This window comes from Tachysurus fulvidraco, chromosome 17, assembly GCF_022655615.1.
Source record: "Tachysurus fulvidraco isolate hzauxx_2018 chromosome 17, HZAU_PFXX_2.0, whole genome shotgun sequence".
In the NCBI taxonomy this organism is placed as follows: Eukaryota; Metazoa; Chordata; class Actinopteri; order Siluriformes; family Bagridae; genus Tachysurus; species Tachysurus fulvidraco.
Window position 1 is genome coordinate 10,149,577 of NC_062534.1, and position 24,051 is coordinate 10,173,627.

At 37.3% G+C, this 24,051-nt stretch overlaps 1 protein-coding gene and 1 long non-coding RNA gene across 4 annotated transcripts; one reads left to right on the forward strand and one right to left on the reverse strand.

Annotated features, from left to right (window-relative positions):
* The first annotated feature begins 11 nt into the window (after nt 1-11).
* commd5 (COMM domain containing 5) lies at nt 12-21,713 on the forward strand. 3 transcript variants are annotated; one of them, XM_047802331.1, is made up of 7 exons: nt 12-267; nt 390-550; nt 1,179-1,207; nt 4,705-4,755; nt 4,927-5,022; nt 5,797-5,872; nt 21,337-21,713. In XM_047802331.1, exons 1-7 carry the CDS (start codon nt 153-155, stop codon nt 21,481-21,483), a joined length of 675 nt encoding a protein of 224 aa, XP_047658287.1. In that variant the 5' UTR covers nt 12-152; the 3' UTR covers nt 21,484-21,713. The 3 variants fall into 3 exon arrangements, with proteins under 3 accessions (XP_047658287.1, XP_047658288.1, XP_026991590.1); XM_047802332.1 differs by lacking the exon at nt 21,337-21,713 and adding an exon at nt 20,402-20,440; XM_027135789.2 differs by lacking the exon at nt 21,337-21,713 and adding an exon at nt 15,089-15,361.
* A 232-nt stretch (nt 21,714-21,945) lies between these two features.
* On the reverse strand, nt 21,946-22,895 carry LOC113635634. Its single transcript, XR_003438874.2, has 2 exons — nt 22,825-22,895; nt 21,946-22,214 (listed from the first exon to the last, which is right to left on the reverse strand). It is a non-coding gene; the product is annotated as an uncharacterized LOC113635634 (long non-coding RNA).
* Nucleotides 22,896-24,051: the final 1,156 nt, after the last annotated feature.

Genomic DNA, 24,051 nt, shown 5'->3' on the forward strand with positions numbered 1-24,051 from the left:
TCTTTCCTACTGGGAAATAAAGAAAAGTCCCAGTTTCCAGTTGGTCTTGAATGTAGCGTAATAATACGATATATGCTGGACGGTATTTTGTGCTGACTTGTTTTGGGCGTGAAGCTGTACCGCGTAAATATATACTTATTACAAACTACTACATGATGGCTGAACATAATGTTAAGCTTTGGGGAGGAAGAATCCCAAGAGAAGTCGTCAACATGGCCAAACACTTGAAAGATCTGGATAAACAACTATTCAGACGAATACTTAAAGGTGAGTTAGCTAGCAAAAACATCTTTAGAAGAAACAGCAGATTGTATTGAAGTGGCTAGTCTTCGAAAGGCGTTCCACAATAAATGTGCGAATGGTTTAATATGTGCAATTATATTTTCCAGCTGTTGTAAATGCATTGGATGGCAAAGCGTGCAGTGGGTGCATGACAGATATTATTGAGGATAATCTCCTATCAGAAGACAAGCTTAGCGACATTGTGTCAGGCATGTATGAGCTACTAAGAGAAGCTTTACGTGTACCACCGTCTTCAGTGAAAATAGAGGTACGTTTATTAACATGTATAATCAAAGGGAATTTTGGAGGATAATATACTGATTTTAGAAAGTATTCTCCCAATATCATGAGAAGTCCAGGGTTTTTCAAAGTCTTCAATTCTATTAATTTCATTTCAAAAATATGGATAAAAAATAGAAGGGCTATAATTATTTAGAATTGAATAATTAATTATAAAAAGATGGTTTATAATGGAAGATGGAATTTTTCACTATTATTAACAAATGAATGATTGTTAATAAACATTTTAAATGATTAAATAGCAAATTATTGTAATCATCAGTCCTGCTGTCTGACAGTTACAATCAATTTCACACTTATCAGTTTAACTGTATAGATCAGGAAAACAATCCTGGTTTTATTATGCATAATTCCTCATACAACTGAAAAATAAAAAATTACACACCTGCCAGCACAGGTATTTATTTTAATATACTTAGTTGTCTATATGAAACTTGTCTGTAGGCCAGCTTGTTTGAAGTTCAATACAAACAATTGCTAAAAGTAAATTAACACAACCTATAGAGAACAAAGAATAGCTGCAAATTGTGTTAAGCCATGAATGCCATTAGAAAAGCACATTGAATTAACTACTACGTTTTTTCTTTTCTTTTCAGAGCTTTGAAGATGATCTTCATGATCTAAGGTAAGATGTTCTAGATACAAACAGAAGCCAAATTACTGGAACAGTAAAAATTAAAGTGTCTTAATAAGCAGTTTGCTTGTCTGCTACTCAAAAAAATTAAGAACATGTAATCACTACAGTATAACACTAAGTCATTAAAATTTCAGGGATACAGTATCAGTCTGTCAAATTAGGAAGCATAAGTGATTGTGGATCACTTTTATCTCCTTTGGTGTAAATGAAAGTGTCAAGTGCACTGGATAAGCAACCGCAAGACAACTCCCAAAAAGAAAATGCTTTGCAGACAATGTCTTTGTCCTTATCCTTCTCGACTGATTTGCCTCTAGTTTTGTAGGAGTTTTTTTTTAGGCTCCCTGTCATTACTTGTAGCATGAGGCAGTACCTGCAACCCAGGCAGGTTGCACAGGTAGTCCAGCACTTCCAGATTTGTACATTTATGCTTGTCATTTCAAGGTCTGTGGTGTCTGAACAGAGTTTAGAGTATGACAGACATACTGGGCCATTACACAAGATGAGAGTGGAAGGGATGTAGGGCAATAACTCAGCAGCAGGACTGATATCTGCTAATGTGTATGAGGAGGAAAAGGAGAATACTTCCAGTACCCTACAAAATTACCACCAGCAGGTTACTTGTGTGCATGTTTCTGACCAAACTGTAAGAAACAGATTCTATGATGGTGGCATGATCATATTCATCATATTGAATCCTACTCACAAAACAGCAGCGTGCAGCTTGTGGCATTTGTCAGAGAACTCCATCACGGTTGCCCCCTTCATGGATGAGATCAGTTTCACACTAAGCACATGTGAAATCTTATGTTTCCTTTAAAATTATTATTGATGCTATTGTTGGTCCTTCATGTTGCTCAGACCTGAATCCAAATGGAAATCTTTGGGACATTATGTATCGAAGCATTTGAAGCTTCCAAGTAGCACTACAGGATGTCCAGGAGCTCACTGATGTCTAATAGTAGATCCCTCAGGAAAACATCCAGCATCAGGAATTTGCACTGACATTTCCTGGTGTGCAAATAAGCACATTGGGGCCTTAGGGTTCTTTCACACCTATAGTTCGGTTCATTTGGTCCGGACCAAAAGCAAAAAATGATACATTGTAGCTTTTTAGCAGTTTTGGTTCCTTTTCACACCACACTGATCGTTCTGTTCCGCACCAGTTGAAACAAACCAAAATGAAGTCATGTGATAACATCCACATCACTCATTGGCCATGTCTTTGAGCGTATTTCCTAAACTGCTTCTCGATTGGTCAGAATAAACGTGCGGGAAATTTCAACGAAACTCCAGAAGTAAACAAAAAGAGGAAAATACAGCATACAGTACACCATGGAGAGACGACTGCGTGCTGCAATTATGTTCTTGGTTGTAATCTACTACATCACTTGTATACAGAATTCTATGCAGTCTTAATTTTCAGAATGAAGCACCCTTAGAGGATCAACCGGTAATTTGATTTTAGATATTTTTATTTTACATTTTCTTTAATGCTGCCCTTAGACGGTTGATGATTTTGGTTTCTGTTGACCATCGTCAAATAATTTTGTTTTCAGTGAATTACACATCATATTTAAGTAATTTTCAACATGAATATTTTGTTCTCTGAGATCTACTGTGTGATTTAAGTGTTCCTTTAATTTTTTTGAGCAGTTTACTTTGTAAACTGCACCTACTGCGCACATTTTGAACTGCATTATCAAACACGATTAAACATTGTTTATTATTAATCTTACTGGTTTATATGAAATCAAATTTTTTAAAGCACCACTTTGAGACGTCACTTTAGAAATCTGTATTTTGGTACTTACTGGAAACCCCAATGCATATTAGATGCAAGTATTGTGTTGTTCAGGCCATGCTTACTATTTACTGTGGTATTTGCCATAGAGCTAAATTCATGTCACTTTTTATTCATTGATCCCATAGAAACACACTCTCTTTTATTTGTCTTACTCAAAGGGTTAGTTTGTTTGTTTGCTTTTGTTTATATTCTTTAATTAATGGCAATAATATAAAACTTAATTATCTCAGAATTAGAATTATCTCAAGGTTTTTTTGGTCCCTGACATGGTGAACTAGCAAAGCTAGTATGGGTTTTTCATAGAAACAACAAAGCACTACTATATGTTAGTTTGGCTAAATATTCAAACATAATACATATAGCTGGTTATCATACCTGATTTACCTAATACCTAATTTGTATATAAAAGTGCATTAATCTGTGCAAATTATGATTTAAATTCAAATCAAGGTTTTCATTAGTTAATCTTTTAATGAACAAAATTGCATACCCTCACCACTTTATGGTAATTAAGTAAATAAGAGTACTTGTAAATAAATAAGTAATTGTAAATGAGTAAATGTTTCAATGAGCGAGGCATGCTAACCACTTTCCTGAATCTCTATTATGAATGTAGTATATCCGATTTATGCTGGATCATGTTTCTGTTTGGACAATTACTGTAAAACCTGTCACTCTGAAATTCTATACCACATTAGTTTTAAACCAATTAAACTCTCAATTTATATGTAATAACTGCCATTTCCACCCTAATTTATGATCGAACTGGCTTTAAGGCCAGTAGAGCAGTGGTCCCCAACCTTTTTATCGCCGCGGACTGGTCATCGTTTGATCATTTTACCATGGCCCGCTGAGGGGGGGGACGTTGATTGTTTATATTTTAGATTGTTTTGATTTAATAATTTTAATTTAATTGTATATAAACATGCCTTTTTAACTCACTACAACGCTAAATCAATGAGAACCCTGAGCTTGTTTCTTTACAACGAGACGGTTCCATCTAGGGTAATAGGAGACAATGACACAAGTGTGTTGCTTATGTCCAGTTTATTCCGTTGTTTTGTTTTGGTTGCCGTCACTGCAGAAAACCCGCTTCACACAGCTAGCATGTCGGAAATGACAATAGGGATTTAAGTGCTGTGGTGACAATCTCAGGGTATTCCACCATGACTTTAATCTAGAACACCGGCAGAGTTTCTAACTTTCTAACGACGTCTGTTTCGTGCTCATTTTTGCTAATTTGTGGGTTAAATTTGAGCAAACACAATATACACGTATACCAAGCACTGTTAAACATGACAAAGTACCGGTGAACAGAGAGAAGAGCGATACACACCTTCTCTCCACCAAAGCTACAACACCACTGCCGCTTGCAGCCGCTCAGCTCCAGACGTCACCTAAACCCGGCCCGATATCATGATATTTTGCGCATGCAGGGTATTGGTGCGGCTTTAGGTGACGTCTCAGCTCCCGGTTAACCTCTCGTCTATGGAAAGTCGCACAAACCCGAGAGAAAACACCACAGTAAATAAAACGGAAATAATTTATTGTTTCTTGGGCGGCCCGGTACCATTTGGTCCACGGACCGGTACCGGTCCGCGGCCTGGGGGTTGGGGACCACTGCTGTAGAATACCTCTTGGAGTTATGACGAGACTAAACACTACTTTTTATCATATACAGGATTTTTGAGGAGTTCATTGCAGACATTTCCGGCATTGTCTTTGGACATGGGTATGAAGTAAAGCTAAATAATAAATATATGCATTTTATCTAACTTGTGCTACTTTCAAATTCTTTATCAGAAACCCCAAGCTTTAAATTGGTTTAATTTTTATTCATTTGTTGTCAGTGAATAGAAGCAGACAAGTAGTCAGATATGTTCTGTTCTGATTTCTCTTTTAGGCGGCCATCACTTGATGCTTCTGTTACAAATCATGGCTCAACATTACCTAAATTAGAAAAATTCAGATGGAGAGTGGATGTTGCAATTTCAACAAGGTACAGTTGTGATGTGCATAATAGATAGGATAACACCCATCTCATTCCAGTATAAAAGCTTTTCAGAGATGCTAAAAAATAAATTACATTAACATTTGGCTGACACCCTTATCCACTTATGCTCCTTATTCCTAATACTGCCTTGTTTGGATAGTTGTTCGCTACATATTAAACAAAGTGGGCCTGTGAATCAGCTGTTTCAATAAACTCGTTAATGTCACTCATCGCTAGGGTTTGCTTGCAAGCTTTATTGATCAGTGCATGAAAAACTGTGCCTGAGACAGTAAGTGGTAATCTTTCACAATAAAAAAAAAAAAAATTGGGGCCTGGGGTTGGGGACCCCTTCTTTGAGGTACATTTTGGATACTGCACATTCTTATTGGAGCTAAAATGCTGGATTGCTGCATTGGTAAAGCCTTCTTCAATACCCACAAGAAACAAACAAGTATTTATGAAAAAAAAGAATTTACACTGTATGCCTTTTTGAAGAAAAATAATTATAACTTCTATAAATCTTAACAGAACTAATAAGATTCCAGTGTGCTGGAATCAAAGTGTTGGGTCCCCTGAAGAAGAAAAGAGAAAGATAGAAATATTAAGAGATTAAGTTGATAAATAGACAGTCGATTTAATAAGTTTAATATCAACAATAAGGAGCATTAATGGGAAAATTACTAGGCATTGCTGATGTTTCATGTACCCACAAAAAAAAGCTATGTTCCTTATTTAAACAAAAACCGTTGATTACGCCATTTTTTAAAAAATATATTTCAGTTCCTTGTCTCGAGCTTTACAGCCAACTGTTATATTGCAGTTGACACTTTCTGATGGGATTCTTCATCAATTTGAGGTAATTATGATTACCATAATTATTACATATGTTTCTACTGTGATGAGAATTTCACCCTGCTATTAATTAAAGAAAGTATGTATGTATGCGTGTGTGTGTGTGTGTGTATATATATATATATATATATATATATATATATATATATATATATATATATATATATATATATATATATATATATATACACATATATAAAAAATTAGTGTGATTTTTATTTTATTGTGAACATTATACTAATACTCGATAAGGCCTTTGCTACGAAAAGAACCTCAGTTATTCGTGGCATTTTGGGAACATTCCTTTGAGATTCTGGTCCATGTTCATGACATGATCATCTATTTCCTGCAGATTTTACAGGTATGAATTTGAGAAATGCTGTAAATCTTCCATGCTATTAAATCCCAAAGGTGTTTTATTGGAACATTGAACTCATTATGTTCATGAAACCAATTTGAGATTACTTTTATTTTGTGACATGGTGAATAATCATGCTAGCAGTAGCCATTAAAAGATGTCAATTAAATTTTTAATTCAATTTATTTGTATACCACATTTAATAATTGACATTTACAGAAGCATTGCAAAAACAAAGCAAATTGTGGCCATGTACGGCCAGCACTCAAATCGGCAGTGTCATTCAAGTGACAACTGACTGATATTAATTGGCCCAAAATTTGTCAAGAATATAGAAATACAGACTAATACATTATGTATTTTACACTGTATTTCAAGTCCAATTAAGCATCTGCTGCTAACATCTTGGTGCCAGGTACCACAGAATACCTTCAGTGGTCAAGTGGAGTCCATGCCTTGAAAGGTTAGGCCTATTTTGGCAACCAAATGAGACCAAACAATATTAGGAAGGCGTTCATAATGTTATGCCTGATTGGTCACCGATGAGCCAATATATTCAGACCAATGGATGAGGCCAATCCAACCTGGAGCAATGAGAGCTCCTGACAAATGAACTGTGCAGCAGGTGCAGTTCAAATAGCAGTACAGTATATATCACACCCAGAGTTTGATAAAGGACACATGTTTACATGCTCATGTTGCATCTTGCACAAGCCCGCTACCAGCTGCTTGACTCTGAATGCCTCCTGTTGCACATGTACAATATCTAGGGAAGCATTGTTATAGTCTACATATTTATATGTATATCTTGAGTGTATTTTTTATACTGATGGCATAGTCCATACCTGCCCCCTGCGTCATTGTTGTTTTATGTTTGTCTGTATGTATGTTGCACCTTTGACCTGTGAGACTGTCGTTCCGTTGAACTTGAACAAATTGTGATGGCATGGTGCCTCAGAACTTCAATCTCAGAAACCGTGTGCCGTGTGGGTTGTTCACATGCCTCTGTACTGAATACATATCAAAATTGGTGCATGGATGGCCAAACAATTAATCATCTTTAGCCGCGTGTTGTCCACGGCTCATTGATACCAAGCTGGAGTTTTTTTTGCCAGCCCCCAAATGCAGATTATCTATAACAAAAATAATTACGGAAGATTACACAAGGCAAGTACAGCTCATCAAGCTAAAGACTGTGGAGATTGACAATGTAATGCAAGCATTTTCTTAACAGTTAATACACAGAATAACAATTTCTTCTCAGATCGAGAGAAACTGAAAGATGAGTCATCACGTAAGACAAATAGTTTAGGACAACATGATATATCAACTGAATGTCCTTCAGCGTCATAGATACCTGTTTCCAAAAATGAGCAACATGGCATTTCCTAAACATATGTCATATGTCTGCAGGTGTCTTATGTTCAGGAAACTCGTACAATTACAATTAGAAGAAGTGGAAAACTTCATTATATAATGTCTCCTAGGAGTGATAGATATTCCATGGACCATTTTGTGGTGAATTAATTGTTTAAGTTTAAATAATTTTAAGGTTTTACCATATTGAATGTGTGTCCATGCTATATATCTCTGTACCACATGTTCAAAATTGGTAACTGCTTCTAGGAGGCTTTAAAAAAACAACAACTAAAATACAATGAAGATACTATACTCCTCATACCTGCTTCCACTGTCAGGATTTTATGGATAGCAAAACAAGAAATACTAGTTCCCCATGGAAATCCCTACCCTCTCATTGCAGGTCTCGGGTGCAAATTAAAAAAAAAAAAAAAAAGAGTTTCATGGTAAGTTATGTGATCATACAGATCATTAAAAGACTGTGGACTGTTTACTCCCAATATGTTAACTTTAACATGTATGCACCTATCACTCCATTCTGGAAAAGCAAAAGGTTTACAGACCTGCCAACCTTTACGCATTTTGTGTAGCAGATATGCATTTAGACATTAAAGTACGCTGCTACGATTTATCACTTCAAAATACGCATTATAAAAAACCATTGATGCCTTTGAGTTCAACTGTCTGTGCATTTGCGCACCAGGCAATGCGCCTATGGGTGTAACCGCATTGGGCAGCAACCTGGGAAAATAATAATTCGACCAATCATAGCGCCAGTTTAAAACTCTTCAACGCTACAAGCGGAGAGCCATCAAAACAATTTGGTTTTCATCTGTCTCTGTCCGTCTTCAATTCTTCTTACAGTGACTTTTTTTTTTTTTTTTTTTTTATACAAGTGATGACCTAACGTTTCAAAGGTAAATGGCCAGAATTGTGAATTTCATCCATTTTAATAAGCCTGCTGAACCACAGGCGTCGTTAGACTTCTTTACTGGGGCATGTGCCCAAGTGTCCGGTGTTGTGCCTCAAGTTTAACTTTTACGCACAGATCAAGTTTTACTTTATTTGCCAGTATTTATATAGGAAACGTAAATCATGCCTGTAAACGCATTGCTGTCGTACTTTAACGGAAAAGACAAACTGGCGCGAGCACGCAGACATCAATATCCGCAAGCATCTGTGTCCCTTTTATAGCACGCAGTCATGCTATAACATGACGAAACTAATGTCATTTTTTTAATTTCAATCGTATTCTGACTCGATTGTTACTGGCTCCTGTAGATCACATCTGATGGACATCAGATTTTTTTTGTGAAAAGCAGGGAAATAGAAGCAGAAAGTGGAAATGATGAGGGAGGTATTATATGATCAGCCAGTCAAAATAGTGAAGTCTAGAGTCTTGCATTATTGCTGAGAAAATTAACACATGTATGTGTTGTCAGATATGAAGTTACTGTTTAGTTCATTAGATCTAATTTATGGTAATACATAAAGAGTTGTTAAAATAATATGCAGATATTATACACAAACGATCATGCACATAACGTTATACTCTTTATTTTAGTAGCCATGCCAAACCTATTATGCAAAACATGAGAATGATGATGTGTGTGTTTTGTGTGTGCCTTGCAGTTAGTTATACACATGATGTCAGATGAGGATACTGACAGGGAGGGAAAGGGAATCAAATCTAAAAAGAAGCGAGTATATGCCCCTCAGACGTTCTTGACCGGTGTTGTGCCTCAAGTTTCAGTTTTACGCACAAATCAAGTTTTACTTTATTTGCCAGTATTTATATAGCAAAAATATAGTAAAATTTGTGATGAGTGAGCCTGTGAACTTGATCAACACTGACCAGCAAATGTGCCTGACCTTGCACCGCGTCGCTGCAGTAAGTTGCTACTCAAAAATTTTTTCCAAGGTTGGCAGGTCTGGGTTTATTGTCTGTAATTAGACTATGATTATGAACTAGAGGTGTGAAAGAGTGCCATTTAAAGTTATTGTAAGATAACTTTGAGGCTGCACACCAGACAGTAAGAAGATATGTTGAGATATAACTGAGCCAAAATGCTGTTTCACACACTTCAAATGGATATTACAATGAATTAAATCTTCTGCCAGTTAAAATTTCCAGATTAAAGAGACAAAAGGGCCAGTCTTCAACCATACTGTAAGGGGTTGCAAAATAATTACCCAGGGGTAACATTTAGTTTGGTACTGCAACACCACCAGTATCTTTGCAGCGCTATTGCATTGCATATTTTATACGAGGAGGTTTGTCATTACATATAAATGTTTGAGGCTTGGACCAGAAATCTGTGGGTGGTCAAGTGGTATCATAGAGAAGAAATTAATGAAAGGTAAAATATCAATTACAATTATAGAAATTCTAACTTGTAGAGATAATGGTAACATTGACCAATGATTCGGCTACGCAATTATATACACCATACATTTTTTTTAAAACTCTCGTGAAAAGATGAAGAAATCTCAACTCCTAAATACCTAAAGCTACGTGTAGGTACTATCGGTATGCCTGCTGGGAGAGTAGAAAGAGAGGATGAATAGTTTAAATGCATTAATGCAGATTTAGTCCAATTAAACTTATATCCAAAATAAAAGCTAAAAAAGTTAAACACTGAAAGAACATGAAATTGAATAAGTTGTGTCACCGACGTATAATAGTATCTCATCTGCATATAAAGATATCCAAGTATTACAAAAAGTAATGGGTCTCACCATAGTGTGTCGACAAAATTTTTATGCATAAGACTCGAGATAGGGACAATGGAGAGGGGCATCCTTGACAAGTGTTGCGTGAGATGTGAGATTCTGCACCTATTTAATCATAAAAGTGTCTAAACGGGAACCTAGAACTTTGGCATACAGTTTAACTTCATTTAGATGACGGTCTATGATTTCCACACTGATTTAAATTTTTGTCAGGCCTTGGGTACAGAGTGATAATGGTTACATTAGCACTATTGTTGAACAAACATGAACATCATGTTAAACAACGGCTGTTGCTCATCCCAGAAAGGGAGGTATAGTTCATAATGGATTCTATCCCAACCCGGCGACATCCCATTCTTCATGTCCATAAAGGCTTCCTTTAATTCATCTAAAGAGATTGGGGCAGTTAGAGAAGTCCTTAGAAAGTTGAGGATTACGGGTTAAATCCTTAAAAGCAAGTTTTTGCATAAAGTTTCATTAAAAAAACAGCACCGAATTATATAGAGTGGTGTGAAAAGGTGATTGCCCCTTCCTAATTGTTTTTTTTTTTTTTTGCACACTTGTCACACTTTAATGTTTCGGATCATGAATCATAAATATTAGTCAAAGATGACACAAGCAAACACAAAATGCAGTTTTTAAATGAAGGTTTTTATTATTAAGGGAAAACAAGATGAAAACCGCCGCTGAGCAAAAAGAACATAAAGGCTTGTCTAAGATTTGCCAGAAAACATCTTGATGATCCCCAAGACTTTTCGAAAATACTCTGTGGACTGACGAGACAAAAGTTGAACATCGTGGAATGTGTGTGTCCCGTTACATCTGGTGTAAAAGTAACACTGCATTTCAGATAAAGAACATCATACCAACAGTAAAATACACTACAGTAAAAGTAGTGTGATGTTCTGGGGCTGTTTTGCTGCTTCAGGACCTGGAAGACTTGCTGTGATTAATGGAACCTTGAATTCTGCGTGTCTACCAAAAATCCTGAAGGACAATATGCGGCCATAATATTCTGTTCGTGACCTCAAGCTAATGCGAACTTGGGTTCTGCAGCAGGACTATGATCCAAATCACACCAGCAAGTCCACCTCTGAATGGCTGAAGAAAAACAGTCATATTCCTAGTCATAGTCCTGACCTGAATCCTATTGAGATGCTATGGCATGACCCTAAAAAGGCGGTTCATGCTCGAAAACCCTCAATGTCGCTGAATTACAACAGTTCTGCAAAGATTCGTGGACCAAAATACCTCCACAGTGCTGTAACAGACTCTTTGCAAGTTATTGCAAATGCTTGATTGCAGTTCTTGCTGCTAAGGGTGGCCCAACCAATTATTAGGTTTAGGGGCAAGCACTTTTTCACACTTTTTTTTGCATGTAGGTTTGGATTTGGGATTTAGGTTTTTTCTCTTTGTTGTGTTTGCTTGTGTTATCTTTGACTGTTTAAATTGACTAAAAACTGAAAGTGTTGTACTTGCTTTGTTCACCGTTCAAGGAGCACATGTTGTTACATGTAGTGGAGGCTGGCAAGAGATTTATCTATTTCCACCATTGGTGAGGACTCCATGACTGTGTTGTCCAAGGTTTGGCACCAGTTTGATGGTCCCTGTATGGGATGAGGAAGCGGAAGGAAGACAAGCTTCTCTTTACTTGTTTGACTTTGATTAATTTTTCAGCTCAGAATATCGAGAAACACTTTTACACTCACAGTTCTGCGTGTTCATCTCCCTCACTCCTCTCGCTCTCTGTTCTTAAATCTCCTCCAGTGGTTACTGTTTGAAATAATACTCACGGGTGTGTGAAGCTTACCGCTTGTTCCCCAGACTCTGCCCTCCATTCACAAACCGGCCCTTGTATGTGTTTTATAATGAGCAGATCCTCCATAAATTTGGCAGAGACTAAACTTGGTTCCATAACTTTTGCGGCTTATCTGTGGCAGTTTTTCTGTATATTCTCACTTGTACATGCAGTATATTTACATTTACATTTACAGCATTTGGCAGACGCCCTTATCCAGAGCGACGTACATAAGTGCTTAAATCTCTAACACTGAATACATTAATGCTGGTTCACTAGGTTACATACAGTATATAGTTTGATGTCACTGTGTAAAAGTCTATAAAATATCCAGTGAGTCATTTCTACTGCTAAATTAATCAGTTCATACTATTGCAAAAATTTACACAGCAAAGTGATTACTTAACAATAGCCAGTTAGTTGTCTCACTTGAATACAGCTCCTTAATATACAGTATTCAGACCCCTTTTCTATTTTTCACTCTTTGTTTCATTGCAGCCATTTGCTAACATCAAAAAAGTTCATTTTATTTCTCATTAATGTGCATTCAGCACCCCCATCTTGACACAAATAAAACTGACATCTAGAATTTTTTGCAAATTTATTTAAAAAGAAAAACTGAAATATCACATTGCTCAGTATTGAGTAGAAACACCCTTTTGAGCTAGTACAGTCATGAGTCTTCTTGAGAATGATGCAAGTTTTTCCACACCTGGATTTGGGGATCCTCTGCCATTCTTCCTTGCAGATCCTTTCCAGTTCCGTCAGGTTGGATGGTAAATTTTGGTGGACAGCCATTTTCAGGTCTCTCCAGAGATGCTCAATTGGGTTTAGGTCAGGGCTCTGTCTTGGCAGGTCAAGAATGGTCACAGAGTTGTTCCGAAGCCACTCCTTTGTTATTTTAGCTGTGTGCTTAGGGTCATTGTCTTGTTGGAAGGTGAACCTTTGGCCTAGTCTGAGGTGGTGAGCACTCTGGAAAAGGTTTTCTTCCAGGATATCTCTGTACTTGGCCGCATTCATCTTTCCTTCAATTGTAACCAGACGTCCTGTCCCTGCAGCTGAAAAACACCACCATAGCATGATGCTGCCACCACCATGTTTCACTGTTGGGATTGTGTTGGGCAGATGATGAGCAGTGCCTGGTTTTCTCCACACATACCGCTTAGAATTAACGCCAAAAAGTTTAATCTTGGTCTCCTCAGACCAGAGGATCTTATTTCTCATAGTCTGGGAGTCATGTCTTCATGTGTTTTTTGGCAAACTATGTGGACTTTCATATGTCTTGCACTGAGGAGAGACTTCTGTCGGGCCACTCTGCCATTGAGCCCCGACTGGTGGAGGGCTGCAGTAATAGTTGACTGTCTGGAACTGCATCTCTGGAGCTCAGCCACAGTGATCTTTGGGTTCTTTTTTACCTCTCTCACCAAGGTTCTTCTCCCACGATTGCTCACTTTGTTTAAGGTCTTATATAGACAGGTGTGCCATTCCTAATCAGGTCCAATCAGTTTAAATACACACAGCTGGACTCCAATGAAGGAGTAGAACCATCTGAAGGAGGATCAGAAGAAATGGACAGCATGTGAGTTAAATATGTGTCACAGCAAAGGGTCTGAATACTTATGACCATGTGATATTTCAGTTTTCCTTTTTTAATAAATTTGCAAAAATGTCTTTTTTTCTGTCAAGATGGGGTGCTGAGTGTACATTAATCAGAAATAAAATGAACTTTGTTTCATTGCAGCCATGTGATAAAATCAAAAGAGAGTGGAAAAATTTAAAGGGGTCTGAATACTTTCTGTACCCACTGTACATCATGATCTTGTTAGCACTGCCCTCAGTGCTTTTTACATTTTGTGTACACCTCCAAGATATGTATTCAAGAGGGGGTTTTCTGGTGTCATCGTTGTAAGTGTGAGCATTCATGCTTTCAACAGCTGTATCTACCCTTAAATAGCAATAAAAGCCCAAACACTCTGAAGTCTTTGAGAAACTGAAATAAAAGAACATATTAATATATCATACAGATTTTTTTCCCTGTCTAATGTTTGACATACACCAGCCAGTGGTTTTCCAAAATAATATTTAATCATTTCTGCTTATTTTCTTCTTAATTTCTGCATAATTTCATGAGGTTTAGTGTTTATAAATTAAATATAATAAAAAGCATAAGAGGTGTAAAGGAATTTATATTTACAAGAAATTATGCCAAGTTTTTGTGTGGTGTGTGTGTGTTTAGCCTGTTTTTGGGTGATCAACTGGTGGGCAAAATAGACATTGCAATTGCAAAATTTTCACAAATGTTCACAAATATCACACAGAATGGTGATATTTGTGAACATGTTGCAATTGGAGATTTTTTGAAACCATTTTGACCATTTTTAATGTCAGCAAATAATAAAACCTGTTTTTTTCCAGGTCAAATTGACTTAAATGCTTATAAATCAATTTGACCTGGAAAAAACAGGTTTTATTATTTGCTGACATTAAAAATGGTCAAAATGGTTTCAAAAAATCTCCTGGCTTTGAAATATACCTCTATAGTGAAAATAATTCAAAATTTCTTTTTTTTTTTTTTAATAAAACATGAGGCATTTTTGTATATAAACAAGGTTTATTATACCCATTTTGTTTTGCAAAATATATGTTAATATGTTGGAAACAAGGTGGGAAAAAATGGCTATCATACCTCCTATATACTTAATTTTTATAAGCAGTCAAAACAGACATGGTCAAGTTGACTCGGTGCTCCTCATGCAGGAAAGGAAAATATTAGGGTTAATATAAGATGCATTATTTTACATTATTGAAAATATAAGAACATCTGTAAAACTCACACTGGATGTCTTCTTAGTTTTATCATTTAAAACTAAAGGTACAGCTTAACTAAACAATAAGGTTTAGTAAAGCAAAGTATTGAGTTTTGATCTGACTAGGTTTTTTGTATTTATATAATTTTTTTTCTTTTAAAATAGGTTTCTGTGTCCAAGTTCCATGAGTTGCGGTACAATGTTGCACACATTCTTAAAGAAATGAACGACTTGGAGAAGCGAAGTGTTCTCAAGATCAAAGATTGTCATTCAAATTACATTACCACTAAGTGAGCATAATGTTACATTTATTCAGTAAGAAATCTATTATTGATTGAGTGATTATACAGTACAACAGTTCATATGATTAAATTGCTATGTGTTTGATGCCTTTGGATATTAATTTTACAAACAATGTAATAAAGGTGCTTGCTTTTATTTATTTACTTTTATTAATATTTTTCCCCATTTTCTTTTTGGGCAGTGTTTTTGCTTAAAGAAGTTACATTTACATCCACGTAACATATACAGTACAGAATATTGTTTAAACACAGTGTAGTTCAACACTGGTAAATGAATTAAAAGGCCAATATCGAAAAAGTTTTTTTCCCTTTAATTGCATTCAGTGTTATATATGTATAGTTGGTACAAAACCACAGACTATGTCTACATCACAAAAAAATAAATTTAACTAACTCCAGATCACAGCATAAACAAACCACATATTGTGCCTTGTAAAATGATTTAATCATTTACAAGTCATCAGATTCATCTTGATTACAAATGACACTAGCATAGATTGTTCCATACAATATTTTTTTTTTTTTAAATGTACTTTTAAAATACATTTTTTAAATTAACATTTATGCAGAGGAACAGGTACAATGTTCTGGAATGGCCATCCCAGTCCCCAGACCTGAATATCATTGAACATCTCTGGGGTGATTTGAAGTGGGCTGTCCATGCTCGGCAACCATCAAACCTAACTGAACTGGACATGTTTTGTAGGAGGAATGGTCCAAAATACATTCATCCAGAATCCAGACTGTTATTGTTATTAAGCTCTACTAAATATTGATGTGATTTTTCTGTTGGGGTGCCCAAATTTATGGACCTGTCTAATTTCATTTTGATGCATATTGCACATTTTCTGTTAGTCCAATAAACCTCATTTCACTACTGAAATATTACTGTGTCCTTCATTTATTTGATAGATCAAAATGAAATTGCTGACCCAAACATCCATATATATTATAAATGAAAATCATGGAAATTGTCAGGGGTTCCTAAACCTTTGCATACGACTGTACATGCATGCACTAAACTGCTGTACTGTTAAGTGGGCCTTGATGGATAGCAGTGCATTAAAGGTAGCTAGCTAGTAGATGAACATTGCATGGTCTGTATTTGCTGCTATGTGGGCCTTGATGGATATCAGTAAAAGTGAAAACAGACAAGTATGAGTGTGCGCCTATGAGCATCTACTGTGCTCTTAAGAGGGCCTTGATGCATAGCAGTACATGAAAGGTAGATGATCATTGTATTGGTATGTATTTGTTGGTAAGAGGGCCTTGATGGATATCAACAAAACCAAAGCAGACCAATACAGCAATTGTGCATAATTAGCATACTGCTTGTGTATAAGAGATCACAGCGGTTAGTATAGATATCGTTTTATGAGAGAATACCACTAGCATTCAGGGCAATGTGTTGCTGCTGGTGGTATGTAATAGATTTTTTTATGTGTGATTAACCTTTGTACGCATACATTGCTGAGTACAAGTTATGAGTTACGATGGAAAGTGTTTGTGTAAACATTTGAGAGTGTGAGTGCATGAGAACTCTGTCTGTGTGAGACTGTATATTAGCTCTGTACATAAAGGGACACTGTGTAGTGTTGTACCTTAATTTTTAACTGTAGGGGATGTAAAAGCCCTTTTGGCAAAGATCTTGGAAGGAGGAAAGATGGAAGAAATCCTTCATGCTTCACACTTGACAGAGGCAGTAGAGACACATCACATGGATGGAATTGTCTTTGATGCGTACCGCCCTGCCGTGTGGCATGCCTTGCATGCCAAGTATCCAACTAAAGTTGACCCAAAGGCATTAAAGGGCTATCTGTTGGGGGAAGCAGAGAACCCAAAGTTGTACATTCGGAGACAACTGAAAACATGGAAAAAAGAGACAGAGGGGAATCCAGAGGGAGATCCATTACTGGCTACACTGTTTAGACAGGCAGTGATAAATGCCATGCCGCAACCTGTAAAATGCAAGCTGAAAGAGGTGGTCGGCTTAACTTCCAAACCACACGGGGTTCTGTGACCGTTTCACATGCTGTCAAACAATACAGACAGAATGAGCATAAATTAAGATCTCAAGAAAAAGAGCTAAAGAGAAAACCGACTCAATTACAGCTTGAAGAACTGACAAATAACCATAAGGAAAAAGGTTCAAGCTACACTTCAGAAAGAGGAAGCAGAGCAGATGTCACTACTCTCCCCACACTCCAGCCTGTTCCACTCACTCCCACTACACATTTCCGGTAACCACCGTCAAAGTTTATACCAGGGGTGTCAAACTCAGGCTTGTATAGGTGTAATTATATTTGGCCTGTGAGATCATATCAAATGTGCATTACAGCTGGCCAGCCGCATGCTTCGCTAATACTACAAATCCCAGAATGCCTTGCCACTATATTGACGCGTAGTCACGAACAGCAAATGCCCCTCATTCTCTGTTGACACATCGGGCAAGTTAATTCCACCCTCCACAAAAATGGCCAAACGAAAGATGGACAATAGGAGCTTTCAATACAGGTGGGAGGTAGCTTATCTGTTCACAAATATAAAGGACGGACCTGTTTGTCTTGTGTGCGGAGCTAACGTGTCTGTAAAGAAAGAATATAACATAAGAAGACATTATGAAACAAAGAATTATGAGAAGTATAAGGACCTGGACGAAAAGCAGAAGCTCCAGAAGGCATAGGAGATGAAAAAAAGTCTGGTTTCCCGACAGACTATGTTCATGAAAGCAAAATCAAAAAGTGAAAGTATTAAGTAAAAAGTATTGTGGCAGCAGAGATTGCAAAATCTGCCCGGCCCTTTAACGAGGGAGAGTTTGTCAAAAAGTGTATGGTCAAAGTTTGCGAAATGATCACCACTGATGCATCTTTTATTTCAAATTTAATTTCTTTTGTGTTTGTAATAACAAGCTCTGGTTGTTCCAAATCCTGTGTTCAAGCAAAACTAAAGTTTGTTTCCATATGAAAAAGGTTGAACATGACATATCAGTTGCAGTTAATTTTTCAATAAATATTCAGTTTAGCTCGTGACTTTATCTCAGTTTTATATTATATTATACCCAACAAGCAGAGCAGAATGGGTGGAAAGCAAAACAGACTGGACAGAATAGAACAATATGCCCCACACATCCATGTCAAACTCCACACGTGCCCCACATGTCCAAACCACGGTTATTAGGGATACCCAGAGAATCATATAGGGGAGAGTCAGTTACCGACTTTAACAACTAACGCTGAACAAGAACCCTACATATTGAGGTAGAGGGAAAAGCACACCCATATTAGTAGACACAGGAGCAGTTTATACATGCATAAATTCAATGCATGTATATAATAAGCGTGACTATATCGATTCTAGTCTCAAATCAAACCACTGTTAACTTGATAGGAAGAGATGCATTATATATATATATATATATATATATATATATATATATATATATATATATATATATATATATATATATATATATATGAGGCACAGATATAAAAGTCAGAGTTTCACTGTTCAATGACATATGACTCCAACAAAGATGCTAGCCTAGAGAAGATATGGCAGGAAGAGGCAAAAGGACAGGAAATTTATTTGATTACACAATACATCATCATATGTAAGCAAGGGGCAGCTATAAATATAGCTGAGAGTGAATTTGTTAAAAGTAACAACATAGCAGGTTTAGAAGCAAAAAAGGCTACAGGATGTCAAACAGCAATGTTAGCCCCATAGTTCTTATAGAGCCACAGGCTCAGGACATAGTTCTGATTCAACATCAAGCAGGTCTGAACGAACACTCTATGTGGCACCAGAGAGGAGGTCAGAAAGATGCACAGGGAATTTGGAGTTCAAATGAAGCTCAAATCATTTGCTTGTAACAATAGACATATTTAGTAGATGGATAGAAGCGGTACCATCTGCGAATGAGGGGGCATGGACAGTTATCACTGTATGAGAGTCACTAAAGTAAGTGCTGAAAGAGAAAGGGGAGAGGAGAGGACAGCATCCCAGACTAATAAAGTGCAAAGACTTGAAATCCTTGCAGGTGTGGTTGAAGAAGGTAAGCAGGAAAATGAGGGAAACAAGTTGGTTGGAATGTCTGATTCTCATCATATTCCTAATGATAAATCAAGCTATAATCAGTACCCCCTCATATAATTCCAACCAGGCTTCCCCACAATTAATTTTTCAGACTTCAGCCGGACTTAATAATAACTTGATAATATCTCCAGGAAAGCAGCAACCACACACAGTCCATAACCAATCCAAACAATGCAGAAGCACTCATCATGTGAGCGATATACATGTAAAGGATAATGTTTCAGATCCTTTATCGGAAACAGCAGATAATAATCAATGGTACAAACAAGAGAGGCAGGTATGGATAACTGCCTATTATGCTCCAAATCACCCTTAAACAAAGTAACAATAATTCCAAAAAAAAAATTCTGCCTGGCAATCAGATACGCCTGTCAGAGCCCCAATACATCAAGCCCAAGGGTTAAGGAAAGGAATGAACAAACGTAGAAAACTGTGTGAACCAAACTATAACACCACCCTCAGTAGAAATATACAAGGATCAGAAAATAGTAGCAGATTATTTTTGGGTTTGTGAAAAAGAAGGCCTTCTAGCCTCTTCACCATTGGGATGGAAAGGAATATGAACTAGGGTAAAATTCAGGAGGTCATTATGATACAGTTGGATGAAAATAAAAAGCAATATAAAAGAGCCTACCAACCTGATCCTAAAGTATTTTTGGACTCAATTGGTCAACACTGGGGAATGTGAAAGAATTATATTCATCATAATATGTAAAACAATATCAGCATGGAAATTAGCTACTTGTCTGTGTGTGCGTACAGGATTGTGGGTGATATGGTCCACATATTTGGTATATTGTAACTTAAAGTGTCCAATATATGTACACTGTAATGTAACCATATATGGTAACGGAGCCTGTACCTAGGAAGAGTGGCACCAAAGTGTGTATAGTCAGGGTGGCCATAGATCTGAAACAGATGTTGGGATGATGTGTAGGAATGTATGGGCAACCTATATATTTGCTGTGATGAATTATATCGGGAGTCGCTCTGCAGACTGGCTCATGCTGGTATTGCATGATAATAAAAGCCTTGCTCTTCTGGCAACAAAACCCGAGTCTTCCTGTGATTCCTCCAACAGTGGCCGAGGAACTGCTGGGTCTAAAGAAGGTCTCCAGGACCTTTAAACTGGACTGTTAATAGTAGCCCGGGAGGCCTGGATCGAACAGCCCTCTCTCTTCCAGTCAATCCCTCTCCATCGGCCAGCCAAGCACCACTTCTAAAATACAGTTCATGGCTTCTTCCCCTTGAGGGATGGTAGGCAAAAATTGCCTCCAACCTACATTGGCCCAGGCTAGCTCCTGCAATCTGACTATAAGTTTAAACAATAATTCTAAGCTAAAATTCAAAGAAGAAATGATCAGCCAAACTCACGAAGACTGTATTCAGTTGAGGTAGGTTTATTGATAGTCGTACAGTATAGACAGCAATCAACCAGCTGGTACCAGGGATACAAGTTTGTCTAGTAGACGATACTTGCACCGAAGCACTGCTGATTTCAGCAAGCTTATATACAGCTCTGACATGCCCCCCTTTTCGCCACACCCTCCTCACTATCCAATCATAATATCGCTCACGTACACCTTTTCCGCATGCTTAGGAAATTACCATTATCTCCAAAATGGACCCTTTTTGCCCATATACTGGATCAATATTTGCCTATGCATTAGGCCATCTAAATTCCCAATATCTTCCACCTGAGGGGCCCCATTTCCATAGTTCTTGGGCCTACGTCATCAGGCCATAGAGCTTATAAGTTGGGTTTATGTTTTTTAGACCTATTCTCTTTCCTGAGGTTTTCTTTAACACAACTCAACACAATGCACCTATTCATGGGTATGTATTGGATCTTCTTGTATTCTTGTCTACCAACAGTTTCTCTTCTATATGACAAACCTGTTCTTCTACTGTTCTGTCTCTTTGGATACGGTGTGCAGTAGCCATTGGTTTACTTATTAACCCGGTGGCCAGAGTATGTATATGCTTACTGAGGCTCTATTTGTGGTGTGCTTTTAGCTTCCATTTCTGCCTGGGTTGCACATCTTTTGGATGAGACTGACCTTTCTACACCATCACCTACCACTGATCTTCTCACTGAGGTCATTACTCATTATCTCCAGGACATGGAAAGTTGTGGTCGGCCCAGTGACACATCTGCAGTAAAAGGGGGTCGATGTCTCAATTCAGACTGCTCCAGCTGCCACTAAGTCCACCCAAACTCCATCAGCCGCATCCACAAGCACACAAGCTACTCAAGCTACATGGCGTGTTAAAAAAAAGACTCAATATCCTCCTCCTTCTGGTGTCAAACCATTTTATATTAAGAAGTGACTTTTTCCTTTTGATTTTGCATCTCCTTATTAAAACCTTTATGCTCAGTTTTGGGCCTTGAACTTGTGTGTGCATGCGTCCTTTTCTGCCTTACTGTGTGTGTAGGTTTCTGTGTGTTTTTAGCATATAGGGGTGGTTGATCATTTACTACCATTAATGGTCTATGCCTAGGATCTGCTTGCTTCTAATGGCCCTAATGGCCTGTGCACCTGTTCGCTCCTAATGCACCTGATAACATTTGACCCTCTATGTATGCTTCTTCTCCTCCCTTTCACCTTTCTCCTAGTCATGGTATAATTTTGCATTTATTTATTAAAATTTTCCCACAGGATCTCCTTGAGCCTCAGACAACCTTTTCATATTTCAGAATTTAGCAGCTTTTCTGCATGGATGGCATGCTGTTCAATCAGAAATAATTTTCCAATGTCCCAGGTAATGCATGTTCACTTGACTTTTCTTGCAATGTCCTCTCTTAATCCATGTATGAAACTGTTTCTCAGATGCACCTCAAGCCAGAGACTGGAAAGAAGATGGAAACTCTAAAATTTGGTGGCAGTTTTGACCTAGAATATAAAATACACTTAAATAGATGTGATGGAAAAAGCAAAGCAAAGAAAGAATTTTATTTTAAAAGGTGTCTTCCAAGTCTACACAATTTCAAGCTCTCCCTTTTGTACCCCAGCTGTGTGTGTTTGTGTGTGTGTGTGTGTGTGTGTGTGTGTGTGTGTGTGTGTGTGTGTGTGTGTGTGTGTGTGTGTGTTTCTCTTTGAGTTATCGCCTCAACAAGGCCACATTTTATTTTCTTTCTCCCATAAAGTTTCCATCTTTCTTGCACATATGCAGTCAATGGCTGGAACAAGGGCCTCTTGTGTCTCTAGCCTAACAGACAGAATTTACTGTAAAAGCACATAACAATTATCATATAGAAACTCGCATGACCTTTAAAGTTTCCACTACACCCTTTGAGGGGAATAGTCTGCACCACTTTGAAAAGCAATCAATAATGAACAGAATGGTCATGTCGCCTTGGGAGTAAGGTAAATCAGTGACAGATGACAAAATGAGACCTTTTTATAAATTCCAGCTGATGAAGACAATATCACTACCCACAAAAAACTCGCAGCATAAAACTATTCTAGAGTTTAGAAATTAGATTCTAAACTAAAAACTTACCTCACATTGTAAGTTTGCACCTTTTAAATGAGAGCCTTAATTTTTTGTGCAGCTGTACAATGACAATAAGGTATTCTATTCTATTCTATTCTATTCTATTCTATTCTATTCTATTCTATTCTATTCTATTCTATTCTTCAGCTGCTTGTTCAGATGATTTTCTTGCCCATCCCTCGAAGTAGCTGGGTTGCTATGGTGTTGTAGTTTCTTATAAACTGGCTTATGAAATTTAGAATCTAGTGTATATGATGATGCCATTTTATGGTCTTGCTGACCCCTTCCAGCTAATAATATTGACATGTGTTCACACATGCTTCAGACATGAGGTTATTCCCATATTCCCATGTTCATAACCTGTTTAACCTTTAAACAGGGCTGAGTAAAAATTTAAATTAGAGGGATCAAAGTTATCATAGTTGATCAAACATCCTATCTGTATCTGATGCTGAGAAGCTATCTCATGCATTCATGACCTCCAAACTGGACTTTTGCAATGCATTACTAGGTGGTTGTCTTGCATCTTTAATAAACAGGTTACAGTTAGTTCAAATTTAGCTGCCAGAGTTCTAATCAGGACAAGAAAATAAGATCATATAACCCCACTTTTATTCTCATTGCACTGGCTACCTGTTAAGTTTAAAATTGTTTCCAAACTGCTGCTACTTACATACAAGTCTCTTAATGGTTTAGATTTCATGTATCTAACTAGTCTTCTAACATGTTACAAACCTTCATTTCTGAGATCACAAGACTCAGGACTTTTGGTAGTTCCTAGAATATCAAAATCTACTAAATATGATAGGGCATTCTCGTATTTATCTTCCAAACGTTGGAATAGTCTTCCTGATAGTGTTCGGGGCTCAGACACATTTTCCCAGTTTAAATGTAAACTTATCTCTTTAGTCAGATGTACACCATAATACTTCCTCTAATCTTGTGCTCTAATACATGAACATTATAATCTAGTGGATGATACTGTTATGAACAGCAGCTAATACATCTCCACTGCTTCTCTCTTTCTACCCATCCTGAGGCATCCATAAATTGTACCAGCTGCGATTGTCTTCCTTGCCATGAAGATTTTGGACCTTCACTGAGATGAGGCCAACCATTTGAGGATCCTGAGGCATCTAGAGATTTACCAGCTCCAGCTGGACTGTGCTTCATGAAGTATTCAAACATACTAAGAGGAGATGGCAACAGGAATGTTTTTCTTCATAATTTTAC